This window comes from Trichechus manatus, unplaced genomic scaffold (genome assembly GCF_000243295.1).
Source record: "Trichechus manatus latirostris isolate Lorelei unplaced genomic scaffold, TriManLat1.0 scaffold00008, whole genome shotgun sequence".
NCBI classification, from domain to species: Eukaryota; Metazoa; Chordata; class Mammalia; order Sirenia; family Trichechidae; genus Trichechus; species Trichechus manatus.
Genome location: NW_004443944.1, coordinates 26,822,698 through 26,850,266, shown reverse-complemented (window position 1 = coordinate 26,850,266; position 27,569 = coordinate 26,822,698). Strand labels below are relative to the sequence as shown.

The window sequence follows — 27,569 nt, the reverse complement described above, 5'->3', positions numbered from 1 at the left end:
TCTAAAGTAAAAAAGGAATGTTTCCTCCCCCTGTCCTACACCTTTTGGATGAAACAATTGTAGAGTTTGGAATCCTTCCAGAACTTTCTCTAAACCTCTGTAGCTCGTGTGTGTGCACGTGTATGTGAGCATGTGTGTGCACAGACATAAACTTAATTTCTTTACAGAAATAATCATAGTTCATGTTTACAGAGTGCCCATTATGTGCCAGGCTAAGCCCCATTGCATGCGTGCATTATCTCATATCACCCTTCCACCAATCCTATGATGTAGGTACCATTATTGTCCCCATTTTACAGATGAGGAAACTGAGGCCCTGTGAGGCCCAGAGGAAATTCTACATTGCCATTTCCTTCTTTTCACATAACAGCATGTTGTGAGCATTTGTCCTCCTCAGGCCACACCGAGTTCTTGCTCTTTTAAACAGCTACACAGCTGTTGAGTCAATGAATGGACCATCATTGCTTGAACCAGCCCTCTCTGGTGAACACTTAAGTTGTTTCTGGTTTTCCATGGACAGTGTTAAGCAGAGGAAGTGTCCGGTCAACTACGTGGCTTACAGAGATGGCTCCGGCTGTAGCGAGGATGGTGGATGAAAGAGGGCTACATGTTGATGTCCAGGCCCAGGAACCACAATGCCCTGGTCTGAGGAAATGGAGATGGGGGGAGGGAGGGATAGATTTGTGGAAGATTTAGGAGCCAGCCACTTTAGAGCTTTGCATGGGCCGGAGCTGTCAGATTTTGACCACTGCTCTGTCCCCAGAGCCCAGCACAGGGCCTGACACATAGTAGGTACCCTGTACACATTTAGTGAGTGACTGAGCAGGGTGAGGGTGAGGTCAGCTTGAGATAGTGATATATGGGAAATGTAGGTTTGGGGGAGATGCAGAGACGGTTTGGGCCCCATGGAGCGTGAAGTGCTGGGGGCCTTGAGGGAGCAGGGCAGTATGGCCACACTCGCCGCCTTGCATGGGATTGGGATAGCACAGGCCTTCTGTGGGGAGGAGTCTGGGGCTGGTGGTCAGGAGTGGCTCCCCAGAGGACAGGGAGCCACCTTCCTCTGAGAGCCTCAGGCACCCCCAGTCCAGAGCCCCCACCACTTCCTCTCAGCCCCTCAAGGACCTATCTCTAACTCAGAGTGTGCAAGTGGCGGAAAAGATGTGGAGGGGGGTTGGTCCTTCTCAAATGGGCAACTAATGGTGACTCAGCGTTTGGGCCCCAGAACCAGGAGAGCCCTAACTGTACCCGTCCTTTCTCAAGCACACTCGGCTTTGCAGAAGGCTGAATCCTCCAGTTTTTTCTAGAATCTGGGCTGGACTGCCCTGAGCCATCCACATCCTTATCTGCTTGCCCTAGACTACCAACGACATCTGGTTGTTCCATGTGAGAGAGAGGCCCCAAGTGCAGGAGTTCCCACGCTGGACCCCTGGATTCCTGCTTGCCTTGGGTTGTTCCTTGGCCCCCCTTCTTTTCACTCTCATTCATCCTTTGTGACCTTCGGCAAGCTTCTCAGCCTCCCAGTGCCTCAGTTTCCTCATTGGTCAAATAGGGACAATATTAATATCAGCCTGATAGATTAGCATGAGAATTTGATGAATCAGTATTTGCAAAGTGCTTACAGCAAGACCCAACACAAGGTTCAGGCTCTGGGCATGTTGAATATTGTGGGATGATACTTGGTGGCAAGGGCCATGTCTTTATAATGTGGCATTGCAGGGACAAAGCAGGGTGCAAATTATACATTTGTGCTCATTTTGTCTTTTGTCTATTCTGCAAATATTTCCCACGCATCTATTGGGTGCCAGGCCCATCCTGGTCACTGGGAATGTGGAGGGAGATCCAACCCAGCCTTGCCCACAGGGAGACCACAGTTAGGGCCAGATGGTTCCCAGTTTTGTTTATAGACATACATTCATATGATGCCTGGAGGGAAAGCCACCATTGTGCCCAGGTGGTTGTCTTCTAGAGCAGGATTATAGGGCATTTTGTTTTCTTTTTTGTATCTTTCTGCAGTTCCCAAAGAATCTACTGGGAATTATAAACGTTACGATTTTATCAGGGGCCGGCAATGTGGCTGGTATGCCGTAAACGTTCCATGTATTTTTTGCACTAATTCTCCCAGCAGCCCTATGATGTGGGTGCGCTTGTTATCCTCAATTGATGGGGGAGACTGAGGCACAGGGTTCCACAGCGAGGGTGGTAGGGCTGGCATTCAAACACAGGTAGTCTGCGCCCACTCTGGCTCTTAACCTCTACTCTGCCTGCCTCCCCAGAAACAGGTGTTACTTGTATAATCAGAATCAACCACAAAGCCCAAGAAACCCCCACAAACAATAAACATTACAATTTGTGGCCCAGGCTACCTTAACCTGGTCTTTGAAGGTCCTTTTATGCTTTTTCTTAGTGCCCCAGGGGGGATCGGTCTCCTTGGCCAGTGTAAAGGCTTTGGGGCTAAGAGCAATGTCTTTGTTTCTCACCTCCCTCCCCCCAGGAGGGCATATTGTACCCTCTTGGCACTGAAAGGGCCTTCAAGGTCCATCCATGGCTCCCCGTCACCCTACATGGCACATCAGCCAAGTACTCATTCTCCTGTTCTTGATTACTTCCAGTGACAGGGGGCTCACTCCTCAGCACAAGTGGTAGTTCATTCTAAAGGAAGTTAGGCTCTTAGAAAGCTCTTCATAATATACACTCACTGGCTTTTGCATTCAAAACCCCACAAACGCATGACGAATGTAGTTAATGTAATGCACATGTAAAAATGTTGAAGTAGCAAATATTTTGTCATATATATTTTTACTACAGTAAAATTAAAAACAACAACAACACCCCAGAACCCCACAAACAGGGTCCCTGCTAGACTGTGGGCCCTCTTAGGCAGGGCCTGGCCGATTCATCTCTGTGTCCCCCTGTGTGACTAGAAGAGGGCCTGCTGCACAATAGGTGCTGTAAATGCTGATCGAGGGAGTAAGTGATGGTGGTGATGGTGGTTGGAATTCAGCTTCCATCAAGCCTGGGGTTTCAGGTAACCGGGTCAGCCGGTCCTGCGGGGCACCAGCCACATGAGTGCTGATGGGCACCGTGACCTCAATGGAATGGGTTGTCATAGAAATCGGCCTTCCCTGTCCCCAGGATCCTTGGCCTGTCCCTCAGGAGGCCCCAGTGATGCCTTGGGCTGTTAAGCACGTCTCCCCAGAGCCTCTCCAGGCCTCATTCTCCCCAGGGATCATGCAGGCCATGCCCGCATTGTGCAGCTGGATGGCCTGAGGCCCAAGGCTGCAGAGACTGGCTAAAGTTCACTTAGGGAGTGGGGTCGCAAAGCTGGGCTTGGCTCTCAGGAGAAACATCCCCAACCAGTCAAAGAGACTTTCCACCAGCCACAGGTCCTCAGAGGAAATCCTGGACCAGTGCTAGGGCTTCCAGCATCCCCCGGAGAAGAATGGGAATCCACCTCCTTGGTGTGTCCAGAAACACACAGTATCAGTAACAGCTGACATGGCAGGGCGGTCTCCTGTGCTCTATATTGCCTCCTTCAGTTATCACTCCAACCTCATCATTTACAGATGCAAGAACAGGGCACAGAGGGAGGTTTAAGTCATGTGCCTGAGGTCACACAGCCACTTGGGGGCAGAGCTGGGATCTGAATCTGGGAGTCTAGCTCCAGAGCCCATCCTTATCTGCAGTGCCATGCTTTGCTTCACTTTTTTTTTTTTTAAATATTTTATTGTGTTTTTTGTGAAAGTATATACAGCAAAACAGGTTCCCATTCAACAGTGTCTACATAGAATGCGCTCTGACATTTGGTTACATTGTTCACACTGTGTCAGCATTCTCGTTACTTCCATCCTAGTTGTTCATTCCCATTAACTTCGTCTCATTGCCCCCCAACCTTCTCATCCCTACTTTAGAGTAACTGTTGACCATTTGGTCTCATATTTTTAAAAGAGTGCAGTACTCAAGGGTGACATTCTTTTCTTTTTAGTTAACCTACTATTTAGTTAAAAAGTGACCTCAGGGGTTAGTTTCACTTCAAGGTTTAACGAGTACCTCAGGGCAATAATCTCAGGGATTCCTCCAATGTCATAGGGCCCATTAAGACTGGGTTGAGAATTTGAAATTCTGTTCTACATTTTTATTCCTTTCTATCAGGATCCATCTACTGTGACCCTGACCAGAACTTTTGGTAGTGGTAGCTGGGCACCATCTAGTTCTTCTGGCCTCAAGGTAGAGAAGGCTGTGGTTCATGGAGACGGTTCGTTCTGTAGATAGATTTTTTTCTCTGATTCTTAGGTTTCCTTCTTTCTCTTTTGCTCTGGGCAAATAGAGACCAGTAGTTGTATCTTAGATGGCCACTTGCAAGCTTTTAAGAGCCCAGATGCTACTCACCATACTGAGAGGTAGAGCATAAACTTGAAGAGCTATATTATGCCAGTTGACTGAATTGCCCCACAAGGCCATGACCCTAAGTTTTAAACCAAGAAAACTGATCCCATGTGGTGACTGGTTATGTGTAAGAGGCCTCAGCATGTGTAGCCCGTATGTGTTTTATTGTAAATACGTGTATATGTACGTATGTAATTTTCTTCGGTGGTTGTTACACAATGATAATAGCATTACAGTTAGCAGCGCAGCCATTTTCTTGGGTACAGCTTAGTGGCATCAGTTACGTAAGGCGAGCTGTGGACACATCACCCACGTTCAGCACTACCTTTCCTATCGCCATAAACAAAAAGTGCCTGCCTCACTCTTACTCACAGAATGTGCGCTGGGAGGGTTGAAGGAGATTTCAGGTCTGGTAGGGCTTGCCAGAGTCAGAGCCTGATAAATAGTGACTCACGAGTCAGTCATTGTAATTTCTTTTTTAATCATATCCGCACAATAGCCCTGAGAAGTCTGCTTTATCCCGGCTTTGCAGATGAGGACTCTGAGGCCCAGAGAGGGGAAGTGACTTGCCCAGGTTCACACAGTTGGGAGAGTGGAGCAGAGCCTCTTGTCCAAGACCTCTGACTCCACACCTGGTGTTCGTGCCGAGACCTCAGGCTGCCTCCCAGGTCCTCTGGGACAGCCCCTGCCTTCCACGAGGTAAGGTGCTGACCCAATCAGGGCTGCTGAAATAGGGGAGCTGGGAGGGGCAGCCATGACGAGTGGGGAAACCCTGGCCAGGCTTGGCAGGACCCAGGGTGAGCCAAGTCCTGTGGATGGGGAAGGGGAGGCAGTAGGGGGAGGGGCAGGGCCATGGGTGTCACTGGGGGAGTTTTCAACTTGATTCCCTCTGTGTTTCAGAAATCTCTGAACTCTTGAATAGTCACTCATTCACTCACTCGTTCATTCATTTAGCTGTTTATTGAGCACCTAGGTATGCCACGCCCTCTGCTAGGCACTGGGGACACAGCAGTGAACAAGACAGACAAAAACCCACAACGGTAATCAAACAGTCACACAAATTAAAAAAATCAAAACTGGGCCACGTGTTATCAAGGAGTGGCACAGAAATCAAGGGGGGGTTTGACCCAATCAAAGGCATCAGGAACGTGTCTTGAGGAGGTGACATTTGACTTGAGAACTGAAGGAGGCCTGGGTTACTGTGGTGAAGTGGACAGGGAAGAGCATTCCAGGCAGAGGAAACAGAGAACTCCCAGTAATCTCTCGTTCTTCCAGGCCTTTCGGCTGGACCACTCCCTTGGTTGCCACGTTTAGTGTTTCCCCTGGTGTTAGACAGTTCCTATCAGCCATGTGTTCATTTAACAAACCATCAGTGAGCTCCTCCTGTGCCAGGTGCCGGGGACATAGTCATGACTCGGATACTGTCCCTGTCCACGAGGGAGGGGCAGAAACATTGACTTGTGGGAGGAGTAGGGAAGTCCAGGGCTTCTGATAGTTTCTTCTGTGCCTGGCCCTGTACCAAGGAAGCCCTTTATAGGTGCCATCATTCCACCCCCATTTTACAGATGAGCAAACTGAGGCTCCAAGAGGCTAACTCACTGAAGGTCTCATAGCACCTCTTTTTGGACTTCAGTTTTTCCATTTGTAGAAAGGGTAGGAGGGGAGGCCATCCATATAAGGGGCCCAGGAGGCCCTGCCTGTGCCCAGAGTGTCCTTTTCACCCAAGGATCCTCTCTTGTCTCCAGCCAGGACCATGGGCAGCAACAAGAGCAAGCCCAAGGATGCCAGCCAGCGGCGCCGCAGCCTGGAGCCCACCGAGAACACCCACAGTGGCGGCGGGGGAGCCTTCCCTGCCTCACAGACCCCCAGCAAGCCGGCCTCCGCTGATGGCCACCGTGGCCCCAACACGGCCTTTGTCCCGGCAGCCGCTGAGCCCAAGCTGTTTGGAGGCTTCAACTCCTCGGACACGGTCACTTCCCCGCAGAGGGCGGGGCCGCTGGCTGGTCAGTGGGCCTGAGTTGAGGGTGCTGGGGTGTCCTGTCCCTCCTGGCCAGGCAGAGGCTGTTCCGCCAGGAGGCTTTGTGCCCCAGCGCAGAGATGCCTCTCTGGGCTGATATTTCCTTCTCTCACTAAAGGGGAAGAGTTACTTGTCCTGGGGAACTTTGGCGGTTTCCTGGAGGCCGTGGGTGGGGAGGACTTTGTAAACTCTTAAGGGTGGTACTTGGTACACACTCTAGGACACTTTTTTATTCTTTGCCTTTGAGGTGAATCAGATGCAGAGTGTAAGGAGGTCTAGAGATGTAGGAAGACCAACACCAGATGGGGAAACTGAGGCCCAGAGATGGGAGTGGTTTAGGCCAAAGGGCTCCTCACGGCCGGGTAGGGACGAGGTCTGAGGCTGCCGCCCCATGGTCCAGGCTTTGCCTCTTGCACAGGTCAGCCCAGAGCTAGGTCAAGATGGGTGGCTGATGTGTGGCAGAGGGGCCCCGTTGGGCAACCCAGGCCCAGCCTGGGAGAGGGAATGGGGAGCCAGGAAGGCCTGGTCCTAAGGTGCTGAGATGCGCCCCTGCGCCCTCTGCTGGCACTTCAGGGCACAGCAGCCCCAGGCAAGCGATGCTTAGAGACGCAGAGTCAGGGGGAGATGGGGTACCTGAGACCCCAGACACAGATATTCACACAAACACACGTGCTCTTCAACACACTCAGACAGAGCCACACACATGTGGGTACATACATGTATTCAAAGATACCCTCACAGGACACATAGTCATGCTTAGCTGCAGACACCATCATAAACACTCATACACAATGCACATACAGACACGCACTCAGGGATACACGGTTGAGTGTGGACCCCTGGGCACAGGCACACACCCGAGTGCAGATGTACAGACACACACACACCCCCTCATATTCTCAGATGAAGATACACCAATGCACGTGCAGCCAGAAACCCACGCGCAGGACACAGACACACGCTGAGCCAGAAACACCACTGGCTCACAGATGCACATGTGCACATCCGTGCCATGAGCGCCCGCAAACACGCAGAGACACATGCTCGGGGACACGGACAGGCACAGACCCTCAGACGCAGACCCACAAACACACCCATTCATTTGTTGAAGACATACTTTTTGGCCCCTACTGTGTGCCAGGACTCTTGGTGCTGGGGTCATAGCAGTGCATAAAACAGACAACACCCATCCCCAGCCCTGTCCCACGGCTGTGGCCCCCGCTGCTCTGACACGCTCCACCCCTCTCCACAGGAGGAGTGACCACCTTTGTGGCCCTCTATGACTATGAGTCTAGGACAGAGACTGACCTGTCCTTCAAGAAGGGGGAGCGGCTCCAGATTGTCAACAACACGTGAGTGCCCCCTTCCCAATTGCCCCCCAGGACTGCCCCCTGGCCCTGGGCCTGGGCCTGAGCCACCTCTGAGCATCCCTGGAGGCCGTGCCAAGTCCAGAGGCAGAGAGCAGCAGGATGGGCAGTGGGCAGAGCCAAGTATCTGGGTTCCAGAGCATCAGGAGGCTCCACGAAGCTGTAATGGGGCTGATAGGGATGGTGATGCGGGTGGTGATTGTTGGCTTGGGGCTCCGGGCAGGCAGGCATCTGGGTCCAGTAACTAGAAATAGGGGGGGCAGAGAATGGATCATCAGAGCATAGCACCCCAGATCCTAGACCCCACAGAGGGGCATGTGGTCAGGGCAGAACTGGGCCCAGGAGCCAGGACTGTGCCCTCATTGGTGACCTGCAGCTGGAGGGCTGGGGCAGCCAGTGAAGCCAGAAGTCTCCAGCTGTGGGGGAGGCGATCATGTTGGGAAGGCTGGGGACAAAATATCCAGTCTGAGAGAGGTCAGGATTGGGCATGAGGATAGGATGTGGGATAGGGTATGGAGGGCAAGGTGCCTTGGGGGTGTCTAGTTCACCTCCAGGACTCCAGCCTTGAGGCAGGGGAGCCTAGAGCCAGGCTGGCCTAGGGGGTCCTGGGAGTCTCCTGCTAAGCTCTGAGGTCCCTGTAGGCAGGGAACAGGGAGGAGTGAGGCTGGGAGGGGTGGGGGGCTCCAGCCTTGGGATGGGGGTTCTTCCCTCCCCTCCCTACTGCTTCTGTCCCTTCTCGTCTGCATGGCCACCAAGAACATAGGGCTGGGTGGGGCATAGCGGGGTGTGGAGGGGTGGGGGGAGAAAAGGAGGTGGAATGCCTTGAGGGGTGACTGAGGCTTGAGGCCAAATGCCAAGCACAGGAGTGGGGCTACCAGCAGAGGGCGGGGCAGAGCCCCATGCCCCACAGCATTCCTGCTGTCCCCTCTATAGGGGACTCCCTGCAGGACTCCCCTTCCCCATCCCCAGCCCACGCTTGCTCCTTCCAGCCCTCTCTCAGCCTCTGCCTCTCTCTGCTTCTCTCTCGCTGGCCCTTAGGAGGAAGGTGGATGTCAGGTGTGTACGCACTGTGTGGGCAGTGGGCTGGGTGGGGCGCTTTGCTGGGTGGGGAGGGGCTGCTGTTCTGCATGTGCTCCCACCCCCAGTGTCCCTGCCTGTGGTCCCTGGCTCCTTTGGCAGTGTCTCCCGCCCTCCCCAGCTTCCCTAGCTTACCTTCACTCCATATACCTGTTTGACCAGGCCCCAGACCCTGACCCCAGGCTGAGGGGGTGGGAGGGTCCTCCCAACATCCCTTTCACTCACCATCTCACCCCCTCCCCCTCCGCCTTCCTACGACTTCACTCCCTCCCCATTCTTTCCCCACATTGAGTGCCAGCTGCGTGCAGAGCCCAGTGAGGCCTGGGTGGAGAAACCCTTGTCCACACCCTCCTGGAGCTGAGTGTGGCTGGAGCCAACTCCAGTTGCCCTAGTCCAGGCTGTGGGGCAGGCAGAGGCTGGAGTCAGTTCAGCTGTTTGGAGGCCCTGCTGTGTGCCCCCCTCTGGTGGTGACACAGGAGCCCTAAAGGAAGCATAGTGAAGTTGTCTGGCAGGTGGAGGGGCCACTCGGAAGGATGTAGGACTGGAGGTGGGTGGATGCCTTCAGGGCCATGGAAGGCAAGGAAGCGCTAGAGGGCAGAGCAGACTCCATCCCTGAGTATCCTCAAAGGCCTGGCTAAGGAGGTGGAACATCACCATCCGCAGTCACACTTGCTTGTTCATGCCTCCCTTCCCTTGGTGCATGCTGTTCCTTCTGCCTGAAATGCCCTTTCTCCCACCTCTGCCTGGCAAACTCCTATTCATCCCTCAAGACCCAGCTCAGGAACCCTTTCTCTGTGAGGCAGAAGAGAATAGAGGTGCCAGGTGTTTTTACCCATGTCCTCGCATTTACTCTTCACTACATTCCTGCCAAGGTATAGTGATAGGGGAGGGTGCTGTCTCCATTTTGCAAATGAGGAAACTGAGGCTCAGAGATGTGAAGGCACTTGCCCAAGGCCACACCGCTACCAAGTAGCAAAGCCAGGACTGGAACTTGGTTAGAAGCTGTCTCCTCTCCCTCAAACTGTTGTCTCTGGGGAAGGAGGCTTCTTCAACCTTCTGTTCCCTTGCTTGTCAGAATCCTGGTACAGCTCCAGCTAGCTCCCTTGTCACCAGCTGCTTCCGTCTGCCTCTCACCTCAGATTGGGAGCTCCTTGAGGGCTGCTCTCTGGTCTGTCTCACTTCTGGGTTCGCATGTCACTCGTCGCTCAGCGCAGGGTTGTGCATTGCGGGTACTCAGCCAGTGTCAGTGAACAGAATGAATGAACAGTGATAAAACTGTCATAATTCACGCCCATACTTCATATCATGCGTGAGCCAAGTCCTGTGCCGAGCACTCTAAGTCACGTTATTTTATATATGCGTCACCACAGCCCTGTTAAGTGGGGACTCTTTTTTGCTCCTTTTTACAGATGAGGAAACTGAGACCCAGAGAGGTAAAATGACTTGCCCAAGGTCACACAGCTAGTATGGCAGAGCTGGGATGGGTGGCCAGGCCGTCTGGGCCATGGCCCTTGTAGGAGGGCTCAGTAGAGGTGCAGAGGAGCTGGCAGGAGGAAAGGCCTGTGCAGGTGAGGTGGCATCAGTATGGTGGCTTTGCGGGACAGGGACAGTCATAGCCTGCAGTGATGGGGAGGGCACCTCAGGTGGGGCCACAGCTTGAGCAAAGGCGTGGAGCCAGGAAAGGTCAAGAAACTTTGGTTCTGTCTCCTTTCTCTATCTGTCCAGCCCCTTCTCTTCCTTCTTCCTGCCTTCTGGGATGGGCTGGGGAAGGTTTGGCCAGGCCTGGAACTGCCGGGCAGGCCAGAAGTGATTGAGTCCCGCCCATGGGAAGCCCCTGATTTGGGGAGAGGGCATAGGTCAGGAGCCCTCCCTCCTATCACAACACTCAGCCGCTCCTTTGCCAGAGAGGTTGCTGCTGGTAGAGTTAGGGCTGGTGTTACAGGAAGACGAGGGATAAAGGGATCTGGGGGGCCTAGTGGAAGAAGGGCCATTCAAATTGGAGGTGTTCAGGTCTCATACCTCACCCAGGGACTACCCTGCTTGTCCTAGCATTATCATCTAGCCCCCTCCCCCACCCACCCACCCCCCTTATGAGTGAGGGGCTTTCGGAGTCCAGCCTGGGAGGCCTAGCCTATGGGGGGCTAGACTGGGGTCAGGGAAGGTGGAGAGCCTGAAGTTGAACTCATCTGTTGTTGGGGTTTGGCAAGGACTGGCTGGGTTGGGGTCCTCACAGTGGCAGGCCTGGGACCTTGCTCCCTGGATCTTTGTGCCGACTGGCCCTGGGTCCTAGTCTTTTGAGTGTTGTGTGGCCCTGGGTTCAAGGAAGCCCATTGGCGTTCGAGGTCTGACTGCCCCGAGCCTACTGATCTGGTATCTGAGTCCCTGGGAGCTGAGGCTCCTTGGGGTCTGCCTCCAGGTTGCTCCCTGAGCTGCCCCTTCCTTCTACCCAAACTCCAGCAGCTTCGTTGGGGGAGCTGTCCAGTGGACACGGCCAGGCAGTAGCACTTCAGCTGTCCCCTGCCCCCTTGTCCTGGGCACTCCACCTCCTCTACCTACCTCAGGGCAAGGTCACCTCAGAGCTTCAGAGCCTCCTCCACAGACCCTGCCCCCGTGCCCTCCTCACGCTTCCTTCGCCTCAGACCACGTGCCTCTGGCCTCAGGGCTTGGAAACTTGGCCAGTGATGATCCAGGCTGCCTGGGCTCCAGCCAGTCTCAGACCTGGGGCTATTGGCTTCAGGGCTAGGCCATGCCAGGCCACCAGCTCATCTGCAGTCCCCAAAGTGTTTCTCTGATGAGTCCCAACAGCCCAAGCGAGTTAAAAATATCAGTGCTCCAGCCTGGCACAACTTTCCAGGTTCTACAGCTGCCCACACCCCAGATCTGCACAAAGATTAGGGTCCAAAAATGAGGACCCTGAGGCTCAGGGAGGTGAGATCACATAGCTAGCGAACAGCAGCCAGGATGTTAACCTGAAGCTTGAAGACTCCTGGTCCAGCGCTTTCTCCTCCTGTCACGGGGCAGGTGAGGGGCCAGGCAGGGAATGGGTGATTCCCTTCCTCCTTTCCCTTCTTTCTGCCCGTCTGATGAGGACCTGGCCCCAGGGAAGACGCTGGGTGCGGTAAATCTGCCCAGCCTGATTAATGCTGCTGTCACTTCCGACTCTGGGCTCGGGATGGTGACCCTACCAGACTGGGCTGCCGTGGGAAGCCGTGGGGTCCCCAGAGGGGAGCAGCCCCAGACCCTGGGCAGAGCTGGCTTGCAGCCACTTGTGGCAGTTTAGAGCCTCCCAGACCTTTGAGGTGGGAAGATGGGGATTGATGCCCCCATTTCACAGGTGGGCAAACTGAAGCTCAGATGGTCATCACACTGCTTATCTCATCACTTCACACGTTTTGCCTGCAAGAAGATTCTGTGAATATGATCTCCTTTTATAGATGAAGAAACTAAGACCCAGAAAGGGCAGGACACTTGCCCGAGGCCACACAGCAAATCCTTGTCAGAGACTGGGACTGAGCTGCTTTGGTTTTTAAAAACGTTTTGGAGGACATCGAGGGGCACTATGGATATACAGATTTAGTTTTTTTTCTTTTTTGGCCAGGTCATGATACTAACAGCTATGGTGTTGAGTATCTACTATGTGCTGGGCCCTCACAACCCCTGTGGGAGGAAAGCATGAGTATCCCCATCCTACAGATGAGAAAACTAGGTGCTGGAGGAACCAGTATGGTGCCCTAGGCAGTCTGACTCTGGGGCCCAAGCTCCAGGACACCTAAAGCTGGGGCCAGGTCAAAGTTGGATCTTGGGTCCTTTATTAAGATATAATACATCCCCATCCCTGCCCCCTGTGAAATAAAACCCCCCAAACTGGACTGTGAAACCCAAACTTGCATATGGGCTGATGTTGTGGAGCTGGACCTCTGCTGGTGAAGTTGGGGTAACATCAGCAGGCTGGGTGCCCCTCATTTCTGGACCCTGCTTGGCTGGCCTCTGGGCACATGCTCCCTGTAGGCCTTCCACTCTGAGCGGGTGGCTTAGGGGCTCCCCGGAGGCCGGCCAGCTCGCAGGCCCTGGCTATATTAAGTCACCTCATTTTGTGACCTCCGACCTTAGACTTTGGCCCTAGGCCTGCTGCTTCCTCCTCTGTCTTCTACATCCCTCAGGGTCTCGGAAACTCTGAGGCCTGGGGGAGGCGCACAGGGCCAGGCTGTTGCACCTGGCTGCAGGCACTCAGGGGCCCCAGTACCTACCCCTGCCCTCCCGTTGATCTGCTGTGTGGCTTTGCACAACTCACTGCCCCTCATCTGAGTCCTTGCTTTGTAGCTTGGGGCAAGTCCCTGCCCCTCTCTGTGCCTCAGTTTCCCCAGCTGTACAAAGAAAGTGCTGGGTTCCTCCAGCCTGGGTGCTGTTCTTGGGCTGGTCCCTGGACACCTCTGAGCCACAGTTTACTCATCTGCAGGGTAGGGCCTTGAGGATCAAACAGGACAGATGTGTGCAGACACCTCCAGGTGGGCACACAACAGGGAAGTGGATGGTGGTTTTGAGCATCTCTGGGCTTCTTTCCTTGAGGTGGGACTTGCTCCTTACTCTGGGACCCTCCCTCTCCCGCAGAGGCCCCCACATGAGGTCATACCCAAGCCTGAATGAGCATACAGGGATTGCACAGTTGGGTCAGGCCGCGCAGCCCCAATTGTACCCCCTTTGCGTCACTCTGGTTCAGCCTTAGCCCACCTGGCTGATCCTCGGTGTCTGGTGCTCACCCGCACTCTTATAGGTCGTTGGAGAGCTCCCCAGCCTTGCCCTCTCACGGCCTCAACTTCTCCATCTTCGAACTGGGCTGAGGAATCTGGCCAGGGGCAGCTCAGAAGAGCTGCGAGCCAGAGACCCAGGTTCGAGTTCTGACTGTGTGACTGTGGGCAAGAGCCTTTCCCTCTCTGGGCCCCAGCAAAGAGGATGTTCTGTTTGCTGTATATCTTCTCAGGGCTACGGGGAAGTGCAAAGGCAGCCTTGGGTTAAGACCAACTCAGCCAGCTATAAAGTCCCACTGTACTCTGTAGGGGAGGGTTCCTTTTTGTCTGGAGTCAGGAGCCTGGGCCTGGCTTTGTGACTTTGAGGAAAGGCCTTTGCTTCTCTGGATTCAGTCTTCCCATCTGTACAGTGGGTGTGGGAGGGGGATTGGACTCTCTTGCCCTGCCATTGACGTCCCCTCATTCCCCATGGACCCGCTCCCTGTCCTCTTTGGTTGCTTTGGATGTGAGGCCTCTGCCAGCTGCCCTGCCCTGTCCCCTGCCCCCAGCACCGCCTGGCTCTCCTGCTCTCTCCCTCGCTCTTTCTGCCTCTCACCACCCCCATCTCTGCCTCTTCTCTCCTGTTGGGCTCTCGCTTTCTCCTCCCTCCTCTGTGTCTCTGGACCCCCGCTCCAGCCAGACCTGGTTCACATTCAGATGGCTGCAAAGGTACTTCCACCCCCTCCCCACTCCCACCCAGGCCCAGGGGACCTGACCGTGCTGGGAAGCTCCTCCTGTCCCCATCCCATCACCTCCTCCTCATGGAGTAATTAGTGTAGAAGCGTCCTGGGTACTAGGGCCTCTGCCACCTCGGCCCCCTCTGACATGATGTGCTGTGTGACTCTGGGCAAGTCCTAACCCCTGGCCTCAGTTTCCCCCTGCAGATGGGCAGCTGCTGGAGGAGGCCTGTAGTGTTCAGCTGAGGGGCCCTTTAGGTGTGACCCGTGATTTGTGACAGGCAAGCATTACTTGAGTTTGCAGGGTTGGGGCCTGGATTGTCATCAGCCCCCAAAAGGGCCACCCCCTTGCATCTCCCCAGGTTTCACCAGCCCCCCAGGACGGGGCTTCCAAGCCTCGGGGCTGGGGAAGCACTGAAGGTCTGATTGACATCCATCTCAAGTAGGAGCCTTCTCTCTGCCACAGCTTGCTTCCCCCTAGAGATGGAGCTCCCTCCTCACTCCCAAGGCAGCTCTTCGCTTTATTGTTGGCTTCCATCTGAAGGGAAGCAGATTACTTCCCTGACCAGGACCCTGTCCCTGTGGATTGGGCCTCAGGCTGACCAAGGTCCGTCGTGGACAAGGCCTGTCTGAACTGGCTTTAGCAAGGAGGCATCTGGGACAGGGAGGGAAAGTGTTACAGGCCAGCTCCACCTGGAGGCTGCGTGGCTCACCTGGTCCACTGCCTCCCTGAGCCTCACTCTGCCTGAGGGGTCCTGCACAGCACCCACGAAGACTGTAGGCTCCGGGGCCACTGCTGATGGCTCCCTCTCTTTTGCTTCCTCCCTCTTCCCTGCTCAGAGAGGGAGACTGGTGGCTGGCCCACTCGCTCAGCACAGGACAGACGGGCTACATCCCCAGCAACTACGTGGCACCCTCCGACTCCATCCAGGCTGAGGAGTGAGTATCAGCCCCCTGGTTGCCTGCCTGCCCACTGTCACTGTGGTCTGAGCATCTCTCCTGAGCTGCCCAGGGCCTCCCGGGCACATCCCAGGGAGAGGTGCTATGGGCGGGCGAAGCCTGGACTGCCAACGCCACCTCTCTCCCTCCTGCCCAGGTGGTACTTCGGCAAGATCACCAGACGGGAGTCAGAAAGGCTGTTGCTCAATACGGAAAACCCACGAGGGACCTTCCTGGTGCGAGAAAGTGAGACCACGAAAGGTACGTGCACTTCTGCTGGCCAGTGGGAACTGGGTCTTTTGTGGGTTGTTGGGGCTGGGTATTGTGGAATGAATAGGAGTTTGTTATATGGAGTAGGGTGGGAAGAACCCTCCAGGTGGAGACACCAGTAGGATCAAAGGCAAGGAGGTCCATTTGAGGAACACTCTGTTATCTGGGGTGGCAGAGGTATAGCCAAAGGTGAGGCTTAGCTTCTCTGGCCTCAGTTTCCTCAGCTTAGGAGTGGGAGCAGGTGGTCAGGAGGTCTGAGAATCACATGGCAAAAGGCTCAGTGTGGGTGCTGATCCAGTGAGCCCCTCTTCCCCTTCCCCAGGGGCCTCTGGGGCTGAACTGGGTGCTAGGACCTGGCTTTGCTCTTCTCCCAACAGTCCTGGCCCGTTCCTCTCCTGTCCCCCCAAGTGGAGAATGCCGATCCCCTTTTCTCTCCAGCCCCTCAGAAAATTGACAACAGGTGCCCCATCGCCATGGTGATGAAGCTGGGCTGCTTCCTGTGGGCTTGGGGCTCATGGGAGCAGAGATGGGTACACATGTGCACGCCACATATAGGTCTAGGCATGTGTATGTGCAGGGGTGGGTGTGGTGCTGTGTGGAGTGAATTGTGAGTTTCTCCTCATGCCCAGGGGAGCGGGGAGTGTGTACCTGTGTGAGTATGTGGGCTGCTGGACATGGCATTCCTGCACGTGTGCACAGGTGGCCCCGGGTTGGCCTTGGGCTCAGGCCTGTGGCTTCTACACACATGGCTTGGGCTGTTTGCAGCAAAGTGTGGTTGCCCGAGTGTGGGCTCTGGAGATCTGGGGTATGGGTTCAAGTCCTAGCTCTGTGCTTGACGTTCTGGGTGACATGAGGTAAGCCACTTTCCCTCTCTGGGCCTCAGTTTCCCCTGCTGTGTATTGGATAGCGTAGCCCCCACCCAGGGACTGTCCAGAAAGAAGGTCTGTTGGAGGTTGGGGGGCTGGGCTTCCAGCACAGTGCTGGCATCCTGCTGGGCTGAGCTCCTGAGAAGGGCCTTCTGTGGCCACTGAGGCCCTCTCTGGCCACTGGGCCGTCTGTTCCCCACTTCCCCTACTCCGGGGCTCAGCCTTGCTTGCTCCCTGTTGCTACCACAGTCATCTTGGGCTCAGGGCATCAGAGGCTTCTAGCCAGGCTGCTGGACATGAGGAAACTTTTCCAGCTGAAAGCTTCTCCAGGCTTAAGGGAAGCAGGGAGGGGCCGCCAGGGCTGGCCCAGCTCAGCCTTGGCAGCCCTGAGGCCACAACCAGCACACAGTCGCCTGCCCATGGCTGCCATAGCCTTAGCCGACTCCTGGCTAAGCCTGGACCCAGCTCAGGAGGGAGGCGGGGCAGGGATATACAGCCACTTGAAGTCATTCCCAGGCTCCCAGCCAACACTTATCGAGCACCTACTGTGTGCCAGGCCCTCTTCTATGTGTCTCATTGAACTTTCGAGGGATCTAGGAGAACCCCCATTGTACAGAGGAAGAAACTGAGGCCCAGAGAGGGCAATCAACTTGTCAAGGTCACACAGCTGGGATGTGCATGTAGGATCCGGAGGTCTTGTAGAGCTAAGGGTGCACAGCGAGAGTCTGGTTCATTTGCTCTCTTGGCCGTGCCTTGGTGGTTGCCCCCAAGCTGGGTGCTGAGGTGGACCAGTGCTGGCCGCTCTGGGCCTCCCTCCCTCCTGTGTCAGGCAGGCGCACAACAACGCTCAGAGGCGGGCACCAGCGTCCCTGGCTATGGCCTGTAGGGGTGGTGGGCATGGTGCTCACGGCTACACTCTGGCCTCACCCTGCAGGCGCCTACTGCCTCTCAGTGTCCGACTTCGACAATGCCAAGGGCCTCAATGTGAAGCACTACAAAATCCGCAAGCTGGACAGCGGTGGCTTCTACATCACCTCCCGCACCCAGTTCAATAGTCTGCAGCAGCTCGTGGCCTACTACTCCAGTGAGTGTCCCGGCGGATGTGCCTGGGCTGGGCCCTCGTAAGGGCTGTGAGGGAGTGGGAGGGGGCTCAGGCCTCAGCGGCAGACCTTGAGGAGGAGGCTTTGGGGCCAACAGGGGCTGAGGACGCTGGGTCTCCTGCTCTCCCTCCCCACGCCTTTCCCACTTCTTCCTATTCCCTCTTCTCCCCCTTCCCTGTCCCCCCTCTTCCTCCTACCTCCTTTCTTCCCTCTCCCCTCCTCCACTGCCCCCTCCTCCTCCTTTGCAGCTGGCTGGTGAGGAGGGGGCTGCACCGAAGGCGCACCAGAGCTGAGAAGGGAGGGAGCATAGGCTGGTGTCATCTGTCTCTGCAGCCCCAGCACCGGTCTGAACCGGTTACTGGGAGAGAGGAAGGGGCGGATGGATCCAATCGATTGCAGCAGAGAGCAGCAGAGGAAGAGAGAGCGCTCATGGTGTTCACGTGTACAGGGCATGTGTGCCAGGGACGCGTGTGTGTGGGGGGCCTGTACGTGGGGCACATGCAGGGTTTGTGTGAGGAGCATGTGTGGGGGCATGTGTGTGAGCCATGTGTGCAGGGTATGTGGGGGGGGGGCATGTGTATACAGTGCACATGCAGGGGCGTGTGTGAGGAGTGTGTATGGAGGGCGTGGGTGCGGGGCGCATGTGTGGAGCGTGTGTATGCAGGGCGCATGCAGGGGTGTGTGTGCGGGGTGTGTGTGGGGTGTGCATGCGAGGCGTGGGTGCGGGGCACATGTGTGGAGCGTGTGTGTGTCGGGTGCATGCGGGGGTGTGTGTGCGGGGTGTGTGGGGCGTGCATGCGAGGCGTGGGTGCGGGGCACATGTGTGGAGCGTGTGTGTATGGAGTGTGTGTGCGGGGCATACGTGCAGCAGTGTGGCCGATCCATTGGCATGTCTAGGGCTTCTGGTGCCCGTGGTGCCATGGGCCTGTGTACCCACAGTGGTGGTCTCCATGGGCACCCCTCTGTATGCCTATCTGGAGAAGCAGCTACGCTCCACCTGTACCTCCTCTTCCTCTGTCGCCCAGGCCTCCCGACTCCCTCTAGGATCTGTCATTACTCTCCATCCCCTTGACCACCACTGCAGGGTTCATTCTGAATCTTAAATCAGATCATGGCGCCCTGCAGCCCCTGATCAGAACCCTCTAGGGTTCTGATAAAGACTCCAGTGCGGCTTCAAGGCCCTGGGGGGTCTGAACCAGCTGGCTCCCACCTTCACCGCCTGCCACTCTTTTCCCCATGCACTCCCCAGCAGCCTCTCTGGCCTCCTTTCAGCTCCTTTCAGGGCCTTTGCACAGGCTGTGCCTTCTTGAAGTGGTTCCCTAGTTAACTGCTCACCCTCCTGCAGACCCAAACCCAGCTGTCACTTCCTCTGGGAGGTCTTCCAGGACTCCATCAAGCCTACCTGCTCTCACACTCACAGCCCCGCAGAGCTCTCCTCTGCCACATTTGTGGTCCTGGAAGGTGGTTAAGGGAAGTTAGACTCTGCCCTGGACTGTGACTCCTGACTTGTCCCCTTCTGGATTCCTAGCACCAGCCTAGGTGGCCACCTCTTAAAGTCTGATGAATGAATGAATGAATGACTCAGTGAGCAGATCCCTGAGGCAATGTGGCCTGCGTGGGGGGGGTGTGTACACAGGTGTAGACACCTGGTTTTGAGGATATCCTGTATGTCCCCAAAGCCTGTGTGCACACAACGTGTAGTACACACACACCGTGTGAAAGGGAGGCCCCTGGCGGGGAGCCCTGCTTGAACTCTACCTCCCTGCCTCTGTCCTCAGAACACGCTGATGGCCTGTGCCACCGTCTCACCACCGTGTGCCCCACGTCCAAGCCGCAGACTCAGGGCCTGGCCAAGGACGCCTGGGAGATCCCCCGGGAGTCTCTGCGGCTGGAGGTCAAGCTGGGCCAGGGCTGCTTCGGAGAGGTGTGGATGGGTAAGACCTTGTCCCCTGCCTTCCGTTCCCTCCGGAGAGACCACGGCCTGAGCACCAGGCAGATGTCCATCTGGGGCCCCTCAAAGCCCCTTTGGCCCCCTTTCCCTTCTCCTCCACAAGCCAGTCACCTCTACTGAGCAATGGGGCCCTGTTTCAACTATGGAAATCCCCCAGTGATGGCTGGACCGAGTTGGGGTGTAGCCCCCCCTGCCCAGAACTGTACTGGGCACTAAGGTGGGCAGGTTGGACTCGCCATCGCCCACGCCTCTGCACATCCAGCACTGTTTGTCAGGCCGAGCCTGGGTACTGGGAACTCCCGGTCGCCTGCTGTGTGGTCTGAGCAGGTGGCTTCACTGTGAGCCTCAGTCTTCTCAACTGTAAAATGGGGCTGGTGATACCAGGACCCACCTGCAGGGTTGTCGTGTGAGAACACTGACCCAATGTGTGTCCCACACGTTAGCACTTAGCCATGGAAGGAGAAGCCAGCTCGCGGAGGGGAATGCTGGAAAGCCTGGGGCCCGGTGTGTTCTGTTAATGATCTCCTGTCTAACCCTGGTGGTGCCCCCTCTTTCAGTGGGAGAGATAACAAAGCCGTCTTGGCAAACAAACACCACACAGCTCTGATAAAACCCAGGCCCCTCTTTTGCTGACTGGTTTCTGCTGACACAGAGGATTTCCAAGGTCAGGTGGAGGTGTGCGTGACAGCTGGGAGTCTGTGGATTCAGCGAGGGATCATGGTTTGCCGTGTTCAAGGTTGTTTCGTCTGAGCCACAATATTTACTCAATATCACTGTCTCCACTTTTCCTCCCTTCAGAGGGCTGATAGAGAGGAGCAGAGAGGGGCCCCGGGTGGAAGGCACCCCGAGGGCAAAGTCCTGGAGGCTGGAAGTCAGGCCAAGCCAGGGAAGGGGAGGCATGGGCTTTGCGCTGATGAGCGGGGAGAGGGATGAGAAACTAGTGCCTAACCACAGACGCTGCGGGGACTTGAGCAAATCTGGATAAACCCGTGGTGTCAGCCCTTCTGGTGGCTGCAGAACTCATCCCTGGCTGGGGTGTCATTTTGAGGTAATTTCAGAAGTCACCCACTTCCTCCCCGGCTGCACCACGTGGGCCACAGAGACGGGCCTGAGCCCAACCCTGGCAGTGAGGCCCAGGAATAAGCAGAAGTGGGCCCAGCTGGAACAAGAACCTGAATTAAACACTCTGGTTTAGAATACAGCTTCCCCCATGGCCCCACCATGAAAAGACCAGATACTAATAACAATGCTAACTGCAGCTGTTATTTACAGAGCCCTCGCAGTACAGCCTGGCCCACTGCCTAAAGTCTCATTTAATCCTTGAAAAGCCCCATGGGGTAGGCACTACGTTGTTGTTAGGTGCTGTTGAGTCGGTTCCAACTCATAGTGACCCCATGTACAACAGGACAAAACAATCCATCCTCACAATCGTTGCTATGTTTGAGCCCATTGTTGCAACCACTGTGTCAGTCCATCTCCTTGAGGGTTTTCCGCTTTTTCACTGACCCTATACCAAGCGTGATGTCCTTCTCTGGGGACTGGTTCCTCCTGATAATATGTCCAAGGTATGCGAGACGAAGTCTCACCATCCTCCCTCCTAAGGAGCATTTTGGCTGTACTTCTTCCAAGACAGATTTGTTCATTCTTCTGGCAGTCCATGATATATTCTATATTCTTTATCAATACCGTAATTCAAAGGCATCAATTCTTCTTTGGTCTTCCTTATTCGTTCGCCAGCTTTTGCATGCATATAAGGTGATTGCATATCATAATACCATGGCTTGGGTCAGGTGCACCTTAGTCCTCAAGGTGACATCTTTGCTTTTTAACACTTTAAAGAGTTCTTTTGCAGCAGATTTTCCCAATGCGGTACGTTGTTTGATTTCTTGACTGGTGCTTCCGTGAGTGTTGATTGTGAATAAAGTAAAATGAAATCCTTGACAACTTCAAGTTGTCACTATAGCATAGTAGGCACTATAGCAGCCCCATTTTCCAGATGAGGAAACTGAGGCTTAGGGGAAGGGAAATGACTCACCCACAGTTTCACTGCTGGCAGGAGGCAGAGGTGGGAGTTAAGCTCCTGCTGGTCAGACCTTGAAGCCTTGAAGCCCTTATACTTAGCTCGATGCCTTAGTCTTTGGGGCATCTGGGCTCCAGAGGTGACCTCTGCTTCCAAAGGTCTCAGCTACCCCTAGGCCAGCTCCTCCGTCATCCCCGGCCCCACCATACACACTTGAGTTTGCCAGCCCATGAGGCACCTTTGATGTCCTGCTGAGAGACCCACTGAGGCCCTAAGATCACCCAGGTGGGAGCATGGTCTCCCATCTCTCAGGCTAGTGTGCTGCTTTTTAGGACATTGCGAATACTCATAGTCCTAACAACAGCTACTGTTTCTTGAGTGCCAGAGACTCATTGAATCCTTGTGACAGTCCTGTGAGGAGCATGCTGTGATTGTGCCCATTTTATAGATAAAGTCACTGAGGTGCAGAGAGGGCCTGGGCCTTGGCTTGGCTGGTCACATGGCTAAGGAGGCCAGAGGTGAAATTGGCACCCAGACAGGTGGATCTGGGTTCCTGTGAGATAGGAATGGGGGTCATATCTGAGCCAGCCTGTGCCCCTCCTCACACAGGGACCTGGAATGGCACCACCAGGGTGGCCATCAAAACCCTGAAGCCGGGCACGATGTCGCCAGAGGCCTTCCTGCAGGAGGCCCAGGTCATGAAGAAACTGAGGCACGAGAAGCTGGTGCAGCTGTACGCGGTGGTGTCCGAGGAACCTATCTACATTGTCACCGAGTACATGAGCAAGGGTGAGGCCTGAGCGACTGAGTCGGGGCAGCCCAGAGACAGGTGTTCTCACAACCGGGCTGGTGGGGACGGCTTCACTTCCCCCCAGTCTAGAACGTACATCTTTATGGAATGAAATGGAATCAAATTCTCATGTCAATGGATGGCCTCACGTCAAGGATGGCCTTTTCCGTTTCAATCCCCCCCGTTCATCTTGTCCCCAGTTTGCTGGTTTTCTAAAGCTGTTTGCCATTCTGGGGCCAGAAGAGAACTCTCCCAACCCTCCAAACTGGCCACATCCAGGTTGAGTCCCTCACTGGACCTTTAGTTAATGTTTAAATTAGTTCGTTTGTAAAATTCCACTTGGTTGAGGTATAATTTGTATGTGGTTTTAAGTGTTGAGTTCAATGAGTTTTATCAGATGAATATTCGTGTATCCCTTATTACAGTCAAGATATAGAACATTCTCCATCACCCTGAAAAGTTCCCTTGGACCCCTTTGCAGAAAGTAGCTCCCAGCCCCAGCCCCAGGCAACCACTGGTTTGCTTTCTGTCGTTTTCGCTGTTTTGCCCGTTCAGAGTGTCACATATGTAGTTTTTTACAGCTGCGATTCATGCACGTTGTGTGTATCGGTAGTTTAATCCTTTTTATTGCTGGATTGTACTCTATTGTGATAGGAGCCCTGGTGGCGCAATGGTTAAGCTCTCAGCTGCTAACGGAAGGGTTGGTGGTTCGAACCCTCCCAGTAGCTACATGGGAGAAAGACCTGGGGATCTGCTTCTGGAAATTTACAGCCAAGTAAACCCTACGGGGCAGTTCTACTCTGTCACATGGCGTTGCTATGAGTCGGCATGACTTGAAGGCACACAACGACGACGTTCCTCTGTGTGGCTGTGCCACAGGTTGCTTGTCTGGTCACCTGGAGATGGTTATTTAGGTTGTTCCCTGTCTGCTTGCTCTTTAAGTGACACATGCTGAGTGAGGGAGAGACTTTATTCAGAGATGGGTTTACACACAGTCTGTTGTGCTTGTTAAAGGGAGGCCAGCCTGCTTGGGTGGATAGGACCAGCAATCACTGCTCCTGCCCAGGGAGGGCAGGGCAGGTGGGGCAGGGGCTGTAGCGATGTCTCTCTCTGTCCAGGGAGTTTGCTGGACTTTCTCAAGGGGGAAACGGGCAAGTACCTGCGGCTCCCTCAGCTAGTGGACATGGCTGCTCAGGTGAGTCCAACCCTCCCACTGCCCCACACCCTTGTCCCTTGAGCCCCCATCCTGGCTTAGCCAATGCCTGCCTCCTGAGTGTCCCCTCCAGGAAGCCTGCTTTGGTCATCCCCACACTTGCTGATCTCTCTGCATGTGCTACTGGGGCCACTTACAGGGGCTGTGAGTGGCGGTTCTGGGCAGAGAGAAGAGCCCCGCCACCCTCCCCAGGGAATCAGAAGTTACTGACTCACTATGGGTTCAGGCTTCATTTCTCTTCTCTATAAAGTTTATTTAGTCATTCAACAAACACAAATTAGTGCTTACTGTGGGCAGTGCTCAGCAACCATTCTTCATTTAATCTTTATCACAGTTGGGAGGTAGGGATGGCTATTATTTCCATTTGATAGACGGGAAACTTCCTCTCAGAGAGGGGCTCAGAGAGTGCTCAGAGAGGTGCAGCAGGCAGGACTTGGCACACGTCTGTCTCTGTGAGGCAGCTGGGCTTCCTTTGCATGGCCACCTACCTCCCTGGCTGCATCTTGTCTTGTGCCTCCCCTTAGCCTTTTGCCCTGTGTTCCTTCCTCCTCTTTATGCCAACAACATTTATTGTAAACCGACTTCACTTGCCTGAAGAAGTGTAGGGTAGGCAGAAGTTTGGTTGGCTCTCTGCCGCTGGGGATGACCCCAACCCTGAGCATTGCCCTGTGACCCTGGGAGGGGCGTGGAGTGGTCCCTGAGCCAGGCTCTGGGGGTTCTCCTGCAGATCGCCTCAGGCATGGCGTACGTGGAGAGGATGAACTATGTCCACCGGGACCTCCGTGCTGCCAATATCCTGGTTGGAGAGAACCTGGTATGCAAAGTGGCTGACTTCGGGCTGGCTCGACTCATCGAAGACAATGAGTACACCGCCCGGCAAGGTAGGCAGGCCTGGGCAGTGGATACTGTGTGGCCTTGGGCAGGTCATGCCCCTTCTCTGAGCCTCAGTCTCCTCTCACGAGGGGATGACAATGGTGCTGATCTGGCAGAGCAGTTGTGAAGTTCTGATGAGCCACCCTGACCTTTCTCACTGCTGCAGGTGCCAAATTCCCCATCAAGTGGACGGCTCCAGAAGCTGCCCTGTACGGCCGGTTCACCATCAAGTCGGACGTATGGTCCTTTGGGATCCTGCTGACGGAGCTCACCACGAAGGGACGGGTGCCCTACCCTGGTGAGAGGGGTCCCCGGAGCCCATGTTTGGTCCCTGATTCCCTCTGCCTGGGTAGTCTTGGATAAGCCACACCCCCTCCTGGACCTCAGTTTCCCCACCTGTATAACAAAGGGATTGAGCATCTGATTTTAGGCTCTCTGTGGTCAGTGCTCTCAGCCTTGGGGATGGGACTTGCCCTCGGTCACACTGGACCTGTCCTATTTGGGAAGCCCTCTTTGTTGTCCCCCTCTACTTTCCCCCACCTCCACTTTCCTCACTGAAGCCACCCCACTCACGCCTCCCTCTGCCCCCAGGGATGGTGAACCGAGAGGTGCTGGACCAGGTAGAGCGGGGCTACCGGATGCCCTGCCCGCCCGAGTGCCCTGAGTCCCTGCATGACCTCATGTGTCAGTGCTGGCGGAAGGAGCCGGAGGAGCGGCCCACCTTCGAGTACCTGCAGGCCTTCCTGGAGGACTACTTCACATCCACCGAGCCCCAGTACCAGCCCGGCGAGAACCTATAGGGAGCAGGCCCCAGGGCCGGACTGGCCTCTCGGCTTGGATCCTGGGCGGGCAGCCCCTCACATGGGGTCCTGCCTCCCTCTGCTGCCCCCCACCCATCCTTCCTCCGTGGGGCTGAATTGCCAGTGACAAAGCCCCTTCCCCTTTTGTCGCTGGAAGGGCTTGGGAGTCTGGGGCAGTTCTGGAGGCGGGGTCGAGGCTGGCACGGTGACTGTGTCTCTCAGCTCCTTCTCTAGCCACAGGCCTCCCGCCTACATTCCGTCCTTGAGCTCTGCAGCCTCTGGAAGAGGAACTGGAAGAAGGGCTGGGATGGGGCCCCTTTACCCAGCCTCAGCCAACTCCACACACTGACTCCTGCTCCGCTTCCCATGCCACCCCAGGTCTGTCTCAAGAGCTGGCCAAAGAGCCTTTCCAAAGAGGAGTGATGGGCCCCCGGCCCTTGGCCTGCCCCCTACCTTGCCCCTGCCATCCATTTCTGAAACATCTGTTGATGGAAGCCACTGGGTCCAGACCCCTCTGCTCTCTACTCTCTGGCTGGGCAACCTGAGGCCCAGCTTGACTTGATGGTGGGTGACATGGCTACCCCCTCTCAAACCCTGCCCTGCTTAGACCTGAGGGACCCTTAGAGATCATTGAGTTCTTGTCCCCATGGGGAAACTAAGTCAAGAGAGGGGCTGTGACTTGCCCAAGGCCACAGAGCAGTTCAGGCTCGAGGTGGGATCAGAACCCGGTACTCCCCCTGTCTTCCTCAGGAACCAATGAGGTTTGTCCTTGGAGGCTTCTTGGACAAACTGGGGCAGCCCAGGGATCAAGGGGCCTGATGACGGGTTAGAGATAGCAGAGAGAGAGTGCTGTCACCACTCCTGGCTGCAGATCTCAGCACGGCTGTCATGGGAAGAGAGTGGAGGGGGATGAGTGGGACTGGGGTGGAAGCTGCGGGGAAGACAGGCTTTAATCAGAATGTGGGTGGTTTTTGATCTTCGGAGCTAGTCAACCATTAAACGGAGTGAGCTCTCAGACTCCGGAGGCAATCAAGCAGAAATAGAAGACCCAAGAGTCTGGGAGGTCCTGACCTGGCCTTAGCAGAGGCCAAAGGTCCTCCTTTCCCTAGTTTGTCCTGGCATTTCAAGGCCTGGCCCCTGCTCTTCTCCCCACTGGCCTCTCTGAACTCCCGAGTAGGGAACCGAGTGCAGGGCTGAGGTGAGAGGACAAAGGTGTCCCCTGCCATGCACTAGGACCTCCTTCTGTGGCCATGGCCTCCACAACTGCTTAGCTCCTGTCCAGACCCTGTGGCCTGGCATCCCATAGTGAGTCCAGCCCCAGGGGCGTCAGGAGACTGTGTTTTGGCCATAGCTCTGCTGTTCAGCCTAAGGTATGTGGTGGTCCTTCCCTGGGCCTCAGTGTGCCCATCTGTAAAAGGGGTAGCTGATAGTTTGTGGGCATCTTGCCAAGGGCCCCGTATGTGTATGTGTGTATGTGTGTACACGTGTGTGTGCCTCCATGTGTGTCCATATTTAACATGTAAAAATGCCCCCACTCTGTCCCACCCCCACCCCCGACACGTTGTACATTTCACCCACGGCTGCCATCATAGCAATAACATTCCCGCTGCCTGGGTTTCTCGAGCCAGCCAGGCCCTGCCAGCGGGGAAGGAGGCCAAACAGTGCCTGCCTATGAAATTTCGACTTTGCCTCTCATTCATGTTTATTACCAAGTCTCCCATCCGTCCCAGTCCAATCTGGGCTTGCTCACCCCAGCGTGCTCTCAAAACTCCCTCCGACTGCCCAGGGCCCTTTGTACAAGGTGTCCTTATACTGTTTTTTTTTTTCTTTTCTTTTTTTTAAACGAACAGTGTTTTGTAGATTTCAGATGACTATGCAGAGGCCTGGGAGAACCCTGGCTCTGGGCAGGGCCTTGGGGTCCCACATTCCATGGCCCAGACTTAGGGGGAAGGAGGGACCTAGAATTGGTTGTAAATACTTTGCATATTGTCTGATTAAACACAAACAGACCTCAGTGTTTGGCCAGTGGTTTATTGAGCATCTACTGTGTGCTGGAAACGAGAGGGGCCAGGATGTAAGAACAGGCTGTGTGTCCAGGGGTTCTTTGTCCTGGAAGCCATGGTGGCTATAGGGTTTCAGGCAAGGGGGCAACGTGATCAGATGGGCAAGAGCAATTGGCATGGGGCTGTGTGTGCACATCTGTACCTGTGTTTGGGAGTGGGCATATCCAACAGAAGGAGGCTCAGGGCTCCCAAAGCAAGGGAGGTGCATGGTGGAGGGTCTCGACACTCAGGGTCCTGGACAGGGCTGCAAGGCCTGCGTGGAGCTGCTGGTGAGTTCACAGGGAGATCACAAATATGAGAATACGGCTGTGTGTGTGTTATTTTTGTGTTTCCTAGAAGTGTGTGTGTGTGTGTGTGTGTGTGTGTGTGTGTGTGTGTG

General features: G+C 55.2%; 1 protein-coding gene across 1 annotated transcript; it reads left to right on the top strand.

Moving 5' to 3' along the window:
• The first annotated feature begins 4,965 nt into the window (after nt 1-4,965).
• SRC (SRC proto-oncogene, non-receptor tyrosine kinase) lies at nt 4,966-25,127 on the top strand. The gene is made up of 13 exons (XM_012558810.2): nt 4,966-5,082; nt 6,129-6,386; nt 7,653-7,752; nt 8,806-8,823; nt 15,146-15,244; nt 15,402-15,505; nt 17,315-17,464; nt 19,259-19,414; nt 22,061-22,240; nt 23,360-23,436; nt 24,182-24,335; nt 24,494-24,625; nt 24,919-25,127. Exons 2-13 carry the CDS (start codon nt 6,137-6,139, stop codon nt 25,125-25,127), a joined length of 1,629 nt encoding a protein of 542 aa, XP_012414264.1. The 5' UTR covers nt 4,966-5,082; nt 6,129-6,136.
• The last annotated feature ends 2,442 nt before the right edge of the window (nt 25,128-27,569 follow it).

Coding starts and splice junctions, on each gene's coding strand:
- SRC (XM_012558810.2), top strand. CDS start 6,137: ATGGGCAGCAACAAGAGCAAGCCCAAGGATGCCAGCCAGCGGCGCCGC. Junction 15,245..15,401: donor GACTCCATCCAGGCTGAGGA/GTGAGTATCAGC, acceptor CCTCCTGCCCAG/GTGGTACTTCGGCAAGATCA. Junction 24,626..24,918: donor GGGACGGGTGCCCTACCCTG/GTGAGAGGGGTC, acceptor CTCTGCCCCCAG/GGATGGTGAACCGAGAGGTG.